Source organism: Anneissia japonica, unplaced genomic scaffold (genome assembly GCF_011630105.1).
Source record: "Anneissia japonica isolate Jap-2015-1 unplaced genomic scaffold, ASM1163010v1 scaffold1771_len165655_cov130, whole genome shotgun sequence".
Taxonomy (NCBI): domain Eukaryota; kingdom Metazoa; phylum Echinodermata; class Crinoidea; order Comatulida; family Comatulidae; genus Anneissia; species Anneissia japonica.
Genome location: NW_022689412.1, coordinates 156,681 through 168,543, shown reverse-complemented (window position 1 = coordinate 168,543; position 11,863 = coordinate 156,681). Strand labels below are relative to the sequence as shown.

At 34.1% G+C, this 11,863-nt stretch overlaps 1 protein-coding gene across 1 annotated transcript in view; it reads right to left on the bottom strand.

Moving 5' to 3' along the window:
• The window catches only part of LOC117124763 (kinesin-like protein KIF9), a 38,249-nt gene that overhangs the window by 2,286 nt on the left and 24,100 nt on the right, over positions 1-11,863 (bottom strand). The window contains exons 10-11 of the mRNA XM_033271088.1: positions 7,009-7,210; positions 1,035-1,187 (exon numbers count right to left, since the gene is read on the bottom strand). Of these exons, the coding sequence (XP_033126979.1) occupies positions 1,035-1,187; positions 7,009-7,210 (355 nt within the window). The remainder of the gene's footprint in view (positions 1-1,034; positions 1,188-7,008; positions 7,211-11,863) is intronic.

Here is an 11,863-nt window from a genome sequence, read left to right as displayed (position 1 = left end):
TTTCGAGTGGGCGCTTATTCGAAATTTACCATTTGGCATAATTTAGCATAATTTCCCATTAGCCTCGGCATAATTTGATGTTGCATCACTGGTCACACTGCTATGGTTTTTTACCCCATAGTAACCCAACCCTTTATAGAGAAACCGGATTTAATTGGTTGAATCAATAGTATTCTATTAAAAATTCTGTCAGAAGGTCGTGAATAGAAGATCTTTCCAATGACAGGGCCTACCAAACACTTGGGGTCAAAGTCAGAGAAAAGAAAGGTCGGACGCGGCGGCTTGAAAATGCTCGTTTTGGAAGGATTTTGTGGTAGAAAGAAGCCGATAGATTACCAAGTAAAGGTCGATCAAAAACCACGAAATTTTCTTGCTTACGATGATTTTTTCGCAATGAAAATTTGGTATGTTGAAAATCAATACTTTTAAAAGCTGTTTTGATTGAAAACAGAATTCCACTAGACGAATTTATTCGCGCGAATCGAAAGCATCTGTTTATACGCATTTGCATTCACATTTCTATCGGGTTTTCCCACTAGGCGCATTTATTCGCGAAAATCAAAGCGTCGGTTCGCTTTCTGAGTTCTGATTGGTTGCGCTTTTTTTTCTTTAGCAAAAACTCCCATAGAAATGTGAATGCTCATGTGCATGAGCCGACACTTTCCATTCGCGCGAATAAATTCACCTGGTGGAAAACAGGCTTCATATTATTATATTATTCACCAACAGAGCCAAGAAAATTTATTGTTTTGTATACAGACATTTTACCAATAAAAATGTCCTTACCGTGCTATGAAGGTTTTATGCACAAGAATATACAGCAACTGTTCGTTAAGTGACAGGGAGACTTAATTGTATGATAATAAAAAAAAAAAAAAGTACACAAATAAGCACAAAAAATAAATACACAAATACACAATTGAAAAAATACACAAATAAAAAATAAATAAAGAAAAAAACAAATTATGCATTTCAATTATAAACCTGAACTGACAAGGTACATTTTAATATTGAAAAAAAAAAAAAATACATACCGGTACTGATGATTTCACACTTGGGTCCAGCAGTACCACGAGGACATGAACAGTAGTACCTCTCATCACCATCAAAAAGTCGATGTTGGCCCGAATAACAACTCCCATTATTCTGACACGGGTTAGGAACACAACGATCGTTAATAGACCAATCTGTTTAAATATGAAGATATAATTGATTTGATAATTTATAGATGAAAAGACAATAGAATGTTACTTATTTAGATGTTTCTGGACATCATTAAGGAAGAGAAATGTATTTATTTTAAACATTGTGGTTTCGATCTGTCGACTGCCACAGTTAAAAAAAAAATAAAAAATAAAAAAAAAATAGCATAGGTATTTCAATTGACAAAATGTTATTTTGTCAATTGAAACCCCTTATTTCTTATAATTGACCTGTAGGCCTATAGTCTGATTTTTCATTCATTTTTATTTTTTCAAAAAAGGGTTTCAAAATGCCCGACACAATGAAATGCATATGCTATGTTTTACATTCTTGGCATGTTTTGTGCCAAGAATACCATAAGTGCCATATGTACTCTGTATATAAGTCGACCATCATTATTCTTATTTAAGATTTTGTTTTGTTATATCTTTCAGCAAGTGTAAAACTCCGAAAAAAATTAGTACAAGTCAACGTGATTCAATATTTCAAGGTTGATTTGTTCAACTGCAGAATTCATACTATCTGATCTTTTAGCAAGAATTTTAATTAAGCTTGCTACCATCGGACATGAAAAAAACATCATTGTGGACAGCTACTTCAATATACAAAAAACGCTGGTTTATGCACGCTAACACACAAACGATATTGGAAGTAACGCAAGCTCACGTTATATTTCTGAGAATTACATTAATAATTTAAATGCCGAGATTATCGCGTCACCGTTACGATCAAAACCAACAGACAGCAGAAATATAAAACTAGGAGAGGCCTAGGACATAGATATTATACCTCCATTGATAGGCCTAGGCTTTGGCTTACTCAGAAAAATTACGGAGTAAAATTAAAAATCGAAAACAGGCAATTTTTATGAATTTTTGTTAGGCCTAATTATATCTTTTTTACAGTTTGTCTTTAAAACTATCATTTCTTATATCGTTTTAGTATTAAGATTATAAATTAAAACTGTCTAGGACGACAGACAGATATCGGTCTACAGTCTTCAGTGTTAGCGAAATACAAAAAAAAATATTGAACTTCATATTAGTACCTTTATCTGATATAAATGTGAGCAGTTGTCCTAGGCCTATATGTTATCTATTTTAATATTGAATTATCTGGAACTTTGGTGGAACAGTATCCATTGTATGTGTTGAGAAACGTTTCAAAAAAAGCAAAAACAATTTTCTCCAGCTAGCAGTTACATGCACTGCTCTCACCCCTTTCTACCGATGAAACACATGTTTTGATGCGGCACAAACCTAGACTCTATTCTATTTCAATGTTGATTAATCTCGAAGTTTAGTGTAAAAGAATACCTGTATATTTATTATATATGATTATCAGGCTCTTTAAAAAAGGTATTTTATTGTATACTGTAAAATATTGTTTTCTCCGTGTTTTCTCTAGATTGCTGTTCAATGTATTGCTTTCACCCCTTTTCAAACAGCGAAGCACATGTTTTGTTGTGTCGTTGATTAACCATGGACTCTACCATTTCATATGGGTTAATGTCTCTTAACATATTATAATATTTCATTCTTTAAATTGCTTTTTCTATCCACTGATTTATTGTCTATAATTTGTTCCGATATAATAGTTGGGAATAACCTTGCATTTAAAATATATTATGGTAGGCCTATATCAAAAATAAGTGTACAATAGGCCTATTATTTGTAGTCCTATTCATAATAAAGTACAGTGACCGCCAATAAATACTCAACATATACGATGAATATCAGAATTTAGTGCAGTAGGCTAAGCTAGGGTGGCATTATTTTTTCCCCATAAAATATTTTCATTCATTCTCTGTAGGTCATTTTGAAAACAGACACTAAATAAAAGTATTGTGTTTAGATCAGATTATCATACAAGCATATACAAGCAACTGTTGTACACACACAGTAGATCTTGATCACATTAGGCCTATGTTCATGTAAAAAACTGTTTACGCTTAATTTATGTTCTACTGAATGAGCTGTTCTTGTTTGATTTTTAATTTCTGTTTGTCACTTCCTTGTTGTCTTTATTGTAATTAATTTATTTGTATCGTACCAAATCCATTTTCAAATATATATAACAAATATAAAATATAATTGAAAATGAGACTAAAATAATAAATACAAGATTTAATTGCACACAAAAATTCAGAGACTGATATTTTCTTAGTTTATCCTATGCTTTTCCATGGTAACGTCGAGTCGTTATCACTGGGTGCCCGTACAAAGGGTATGGCTATGCATAACTCGGCCCGCAGCAAGATCAATGACCCTTAATAGTCAATTTCCATAGCAGCAGAACTGTGGGACTGTTCCTATAAATAGTTCTTGAAGAAGCAGGTACTGGCATTAAATTGCATTTATCCTGTCACTACGAATTTATTCCTCCATGCTCATGGCAACAACATGAGTTTGGCCTGGTTATAATACTGGGCGGCATACAAAGGGTTTGAGCTATGCATAACTCGGCCGGCAGCAAGATCAATCGGACACGTACACTTTGATCCAGTCTGTATTTCCATAGCAGCAGAGCGTGGGAATGTTCCTATGAATAGTTCTAGAAAAAGCAATATACTGGCATTAATAAATTGCGTTTATCCCGTCAATATTCATAGCAAAAACATGAGTTTGGCCTCATTATAATACAGTATAAAAGTGTATAGGAAATTTCAGTGGGTTTTGAGTCTTGGTATTCGACATTTCGGTTTTAAATTTTACAGAATAGCTCAATAACAAATGACAGGATATGGTATTAAAATTAATTCATAATAATGAATGAAACTTATGACAAAACATAGAAAAGGGACTTGTCGATAAATTACAGTACATCAAAATCACGAGATAAACCGACGCAAACAAGTTGGAATCGTCCAACATTTTTGATCAGTATCTTGAACCACTCGTCGGCAACGCGAAGAGATTATAATCCCCAACCACGCGTTGTAGACGGGTATACGCGTTACTTTATTTTTGAGGCTCCCTAAATCAACAAACTCTAGAATAAGCTTGAATTTGAACTAAAGTATTAGGCCATGGGGTGAAAATCTTAACGTTCAGTCCCGTTCCGAAATTTTCCTAATACTTTCACTCATTATGATAATTATTATAATAATATTTAAAAGCACCAAAAAAAAGTTCGACCGTCAGAACTTCTGCAAATACGAGAAAATGACGTTTAAACTTACGAAATCGAAAGTTCTTTGCGCTAGATTAGCACACAACATTTTGTATACGTCACTGTACTCGTTCGAATATTGTATTTTTGATACGTAGTTTATTATTTGCGAACTTCATATTACTGCTTTAGAAACAAATTTAAAAATTATAATTAGATATAGTTTGAATTTTAATTACAGAATAATATTTTTTAGACTACTATTAAATTGATTTTGTTACAATAACTTCACGTGTTGTGGTACAGCCAACAACAGTAAACAACAACATGGCGACTAGCGGTGGACAGTTTGTCGGTGTTGTAATAAAGTGTTGTTTTCACCGCGAAGAAATTGCTAATGAAACTCCAATTCTAGTTACAGCAACCAGATTCTTGAAGATTGTTACTTGTAACAAATTATGGATAGTTTTAGACAGTCATAACCGAACTGTAGCTGACAAACTTGTGTCTTAACTAGCCTAGGATGTGCCTCTTGTGTCTTGGTTGGAATGGATAAGGGAAAGACATACGATTACGAGGATGTGATAAGACTTTCACCCTGTTTGCTATCGTCGTTACATCGACACGAAATCGATAGCAATGATAAGTTATCATTACCGAGTGTAGTGTAGTCCCGTCAGTACCTTACCCAGACACATTGTACAATGTATTAAAAATATTCTTTAAAAAAATGGTGCTGACTGTGCAGGCCCTACCCCACTTTTCCTTAGCTTCGTGAGTGGATTTTCCGTACGATTGAAAATCGTAACGGTACTGGGTTTGGTCTACAGGAGTTCGTGCTTCGAACAGGTTATTGCATTCATAGAAAAAGCCTTTTGATGGAGAAAGTGTACCTTTTTAGCAAAAGTTTGCCTATGTCTCTTATACACATCTAGATGTGTATAAGAGACAGGTATGGAGAATGTTGCTATTTTACTTACAAGGCCTAGCTTCTTGATTATGAATGATTGGCATATGTTGTACAAAAATTTCTCTCAATGCAATAATTCTTCAACTTTGATTTATTGTTTAGATTACAATTTACAAATAGGCCTAGGCTATTTGTTGGTTTGAATATGACCAGCATATTTTATTTCATAAATTAAAGTTTACGAAGTCATAGGCCTAGAGGCCTAGATACAATTAGAAAACTTTCATGTAATATTAATAATTTTATCATTCATTTACAGGCGAAATTAACATATTATAGCCGACGATTCACAAACCTACTCTGCTGTCTCTTATACACATCTAGATGTGTAAATTTCATAAGCATAGGGCCTAGGCTTAGCTATGTATACAGTAATTTAATTTTACAGTAGTTTAGAACGATATCAGGAGTGGGGGTGGTAGCAGTGGCCTACTAGGACTACAATTTATTTGAAGCTATCTTGGGTCCGATCGTCCATACCAGTTGGGCCCAATCGTCTGCCACCCGAAGTTTTCATTACGATCGTCGATGATCAAGAACGTAACCATCTAGGCCCTAGGCTAGGCTTAGATTGCTCTGCTACGTATACTACCACCGCATAAGAAAGAAAGCAACCCACGCGGTGCATTCTTAAATTGTACACACATTATTAAAATGTATTAGACGATAACACGATATCACTGACTGAACGATCTACCACCCTCGCATCGTAGTAACTACACTGTACTGACGAACTAGCGGCCTAGCTTAGGCCAATGTTTTTGTGGAAAGTTAGATAGTCGTTATGTACCCGACAGTCGACTGCCTTTCTATCTTCACTTGTCTTCAATCTGTATTCAAAGGGTACATTGCTGCATAGCCAACTGTCGGGGATATGGTACCTTCATACGACGGGTATACGACTACTCCATAAAGATAATAATAAAAATACTAGAGCGCTAACCGCAATGTATTCCATGTTCGAAATACGCAGAACTGTGTGGGTACCATCCAAGATGGCTGCCATAGATTTAGCCAATCAAATTTCGCTAAGCATCATCGTTTGCAATTGCGCCCTCAATTTACTCAGAGGGTTCAATACAGCTAGCTACCCGTATGTTTGAAACTCGAGCGTTGCGGTGTTTGGGTGTAATGTACACGATTTTAATTTTCATTCCTTGGTGCTTTATTTTTGAACAAGATGCTCCACTTGGCCTCGTTTTGGCTACAATAGTTTAATAATTTGTTATTACCATTACTCATTATCATTAATGAAATAATAGTCAGTCAGAGGGCTTATTAATATGTAATAATATGTATACTAAGCCTGAAGGTGGCGCTTTACTACGACGGCCATCTTGGATGGTACACATACATAACTCTGCATTGCTGCGCCATCTTGTCAACACTCACATATTACTTATATTACATATTACTTATATTACATATTAGACATATTACTTAACTATTGTAGGCCTAAATTTTTTATAATGAAAAAATCGGAACGGAATTCGTTTTCTAGACGTCTTTTGAGCTTCACCCCATGGCCTATATGTGTAGCAGACTTAAACCAGTTTTTAATTAAAGAAATTATGGTTTGTATCTTAAACTCAGTGTATTTTGTAAGTCTACAGGAGTTGAATATTAAAAGCCATTTATATTTTACAAAAGGAGCTGACACCAACTGAAGACCAGTTAGAACTTCGACCAATTGAAGACCATTTGGAACTTGGATCAATTAAGACCAGTTGGAATTGGGACCAGTTGGAATGGAACTGACACCAGTTGAAGACCAGTTGAATTGTTCAAAACACAACACCCAACTGGTTCCAGTTCCAACTGGTCCAGCTGGAGTTGGGACCAGTTGGAACTGGGACCACAGTTGAATCGTCCAAAAACACAACCCGTAACTGGTTCCAGTTCCAACTGGTCTAACTGAATTTTTACCTGGAAGCCATCAGGGCCATAATGAAAGCACCATGATCACAATGAAGGCGCCGTTATCTTTAAAAAGCGCCGTAATGCCATTCATTTTCAACCAATCGCAGGTTCAGGATGACGCTAACAGGGTCATAATGAAAGCGCCATTAACTTTTTACAAAAAAGCACCGTGATCCAGAGCCGTAGATAGAGAGAGTTTGGCCAACTCGGTTTCAATCACGTGATTTACACCGGCCATGTTGTCACCAAAACAAAACAACGCCATAGGGTAGGAAGTTAGCAGTAGTATTATAGATGATTAATGCTATAATTATAAGGTGAAATACCGTTATGTTGGGTTTGGGGTTGATGCAATCGATCCAACAAAGAATCAAAAATGTATTAATTTCCTTAAATTCCGAAAAGAAGGAGGATTTGGGATTTTATTTTAACTTTGCAATGCGATCGAAAAATCTCGCTATCCACGTACGTAGTAAATTATAAGGCATGTACCGCCGTCCGCCCCACTTCGAGGTAATATATATACACCTACTACTACTAGGCCTAGACAGGCCTAAATTTTGGTACTTCTTCGGCCGAACACCTTAAGGTAGTACTTAAATCGGCTTAATTACGATGATAAAAAAAAAGGGAAGGATTTTCAAGCAGCAATGATTTATAAAAAGATGCAATGTTGCACTTTGCTGTTAAATTATATAACTAAATTTCCAGAAAGCTACATGAAGAATCAGTCAAAGGTAGCTTAAATTATAATTAAAAATAAAAATTGAATCCTCCAATAAAAGCGAAAATTTGTCCAAGGAGTCCTGTGCTATGCAAACCTGCCCAATTGTGCTTTACAAATCAATTAATTGTGCAACTATTAAAGATTTTAAAGATAAAAATATATTTTAAAGATATAGGCCTAATTGTATTATATATTGATTGTTTTAATACATATTTTAAATCAAAATGTTTAAATGTTTTACAAATTACAAATCAAAATTTCAATGAATAGTAATAAATAATAAATAATAATAATAATAATAATAAATAATAATACAGTAATAATGATAATATTATAACTCACTAATATTATAAACAAAGTGTGGAGAATGCTGCTATTTTACTTACAAGGCCTAGCTTCTTGATTATGAATGATTAGGCATATGTTGTACAAAAATTTCTCTCAATGCAATAATTCTTCAACTTTGATTTATTGTTTAGATTACAATTTACAAATAGGCCTAGGCTATTTGTATTGGTTTGAAGATGCCCAGCATATTATTTCATAAATTAAAGTTTACGAAGTCATAGGCCTAAAGGCCTAGATACAATTATAAAACTTTCATGTTATTAATATTTTTATCATTCATTTACAGGCGAAATTAACATATTATCGCCGACGATTCACAAACCTACTCTGTCTGCACAACCAACCTTTCTCCTCTGCAGTGTTGACTCTTAGGAGCCTCATGCTATAAAGGAGGCTGCTACTAGCATTGCAACTAGGTATAGGCCTAGGCCTACTGTAGATGATAGATTTTCAAAACAAAAAGATAATCTTAACGAAAAAAAAATAAAGAATCGTCCTCACTTTATCTTCTTGAAATAATACAGCACGTCACTGATTAATTAATTCCATAGTTAGGTAAATATGATTATGTATGATATTTACAATGACATGTTAAAATCCCATAATTGAATTGTCCTCATGAACAGAGTAATGAAAGAAAGTTTATGCAGCATCAGTGTTTTATAAAATTTTATAAAGCTATACGCGCGCACGCTGTTTGGTGACAACATGGCGCCCATGCGCCAAGTTGGCCAAACTCTCTCTATCTACGGCTCTGCCGTGATCATAAAAGCGCCTTAATCATAATGAAAGAGCTGTAATCATAATAAAAATGCCGTAATCATAATTAAAGTGCCGTCATACTATTCACCTTTTAACCAATCACAGGCTTAGAATTACGGCAACAAGGTCATAATGATTACGGCGTTAACTTGTTCGATAAAAGCTTTAATGTGATGAGTAACTAAATCCTAAATTATTATTATTTTAAAAACATTAAAATCATTAAAACATTATTATTATTATTATTATTATTATTTAAAAACAATAAAATCATCAAAACATTATTATTATTATTATTCTTATTATTATTATTATTATTATCATTTAAAAAAATTAAAATCCTTAAAACATTATTTTCATCACGATTGAGAGGAAAAAAAAATGTGGCTCCTTGTTTTTCTGATCTTGGTCTTCGTTTTGTAGACACCCATTTATAGGGTGTCTATAATGAAGACCCTTGTATTTCTTGATATTCCTCATTATTCTGATAAAATTAATGAAATAGGTACAGTACTTGGCAACTGTTTTATGATGATTTTGAAATAATTTCTATAAGATAATTGATAAATTGGAGGTCTTCGTTTTTCGGGTCTTCGGTCTTCATTTTTCGGGTCTTCGGTCTTCGTTTTGTAGACACCCATATAGGGTGTCTATAAAACGAAGACCTTTGAAAATTTCACAAACAGATGGCCAAACAAATTTTGATTTTGTGACAGCTTGGCGTATTATCATCAAAATAAAAGAGAAAAAATAGGGGTCTTGTTTTTGGGTCTTCGGTCTTCGTTTTATAGACACCCCTTGGCTAGGCCTATAAAAAAGATGAATAAAAACCGTCCGAGACTGGGGGGGGGGGAGGCTAAGTATTTATGGGTGTAACTATAGCACGCAGCGTTATCTGAGGGCCGAGGGCCAGAGGCAGGTCGAGAAGGCAAAAAGACGAGATTTGTTAACGGCAAGCTCTATATTAATAATATGCTGTATAATGAAAATATCAGTGAGCCTACTACCAGTACACATACACCTATCCTATTGACCAGAATGAGTCAACCAAATCGGATTATTCTAGAAAAAACCTTGCAAGATATTCATCCGAACCCTATTATTAACTTACAGGATGGTTAACGTTATCTACGAGTTGGGTGTTTGAATGTGACAGGGTGGTCGTCACATTGTATATTGTATTAATTTATCAAATAATGATATTGTTGGTCTTGTTGAGACCCTTTTGCAAGGGAAAACAACAAATCTAATTTACAAAGAAATGTTCGAAGTGGTTTGGGTGGTGTTCCTATTCTTGCCTATACATCGTTCCAGATTTATTTGTAATTACCTGTATTTTATCTAGAGAAAGGGCTATTTGATTGAAATTTATAAATATTACAAATAATGAAAATTTTATTTTGCTGCTACTATCTATCTCCTCCAGAAAATTAATCAAGGGGTGGTAATTCGGAATAATTATTTAACCTCCTTCTTTCGGATATTTATAGGTTTCAAAATTTGCGGAGATTTCATAGAGGGAGTGAATGAGATTTAGCTACATGATGTTGTTGATTATTTGGTAAATTCAAATGGCAAATCCTTCATTGATGTTTTACGTGTTGTATCAATGGCAGATCCACCGTCCGCAATAACTTTACAAAAGGGTGATTCTGTTACGATACGATACGATTTATTGGGTTCACTTTCAGATCAGTGCACCCATTTACAATATAAAATATAAACAAAGGAAAGCGAAAGACAGTTCAAAAACAACAAATGGATAAATAGTACAACAAAAACAAAACCAAAAAAGTTTTACCCTTTATTTGTATATCTAACAAATTGTTTAACTATAATTAAGAAATTAAACTGAATGAAACACACTGAGCTGCACAAAAACCTGTACTTCGTAGTCGTGTGAAATTACCGGAACGTGGATTATTTATTTATATTATTTATTTATTAATTTCCTTTTTCTACGGACCAGGGCAGAATCAAATTCAAATTCAATATACTATTACAGGTGCTTGTACAGCTCATTGCGCTTCATCCAAGCAATATAAAGGTATTTTTTACAATATTTGTCGAAGATAAAACTTGCATCATTGTAATCAGAATCAACCAAATTGTATTTAAGGGGAAATTTCTTATGGATAGACAGGTCATCAAGAAAAAGATGGTGTCCAAAATTTGATAAACTTGAAGTAAAAACATAGCCCAAAATATATCAAGGTTGTTTAAGTTCATTTTTAAGTTCTTCCTGGAAAGTTGTATCCCTAATATTGTTAAATTAATACAGCACTCAAAAACAAAGTTATTTACTATTTCTTTACAACCACTTTTACATAATTTGCAAAGACCTGTGTTTTAAGTTTCCCAGGCTTCTTTGCGACCTTCTAAATCAAACGAGTTTGATCGGGCTTTAAATCAAAGAGTTACTTCTGAAAAGTTAAATTTGTCAGGGAGGTATGACTCAAAATTTGGTTCAGATTTATATCTGATGTAGTCATTAAGTGACGACTTCCTTTGAGCATAATCAAACCAGTTCTATTTATCATGTATATTATTCGTTTCTTTAAAACCTATAGTCAGTGTATATGATAAGTTAAGATTGAAACTAATAAATTACAATTACTGAGACTTCTTGTAATATATAACCATTGCCATTATGAAATATCATAAACTTAAATACAGCCTGAAGGTAGCCATGGCCACCTACAGTACCGGACAGTTTTATTGCAAAAATTCAACGCATTCAACCCGTTGCGTTTTCGTTGACAACGCGTTGGCGTTTTCGTTGGCGTTGTCGTTGAAACTGTTGACATCGTTGAGAGCTCAGA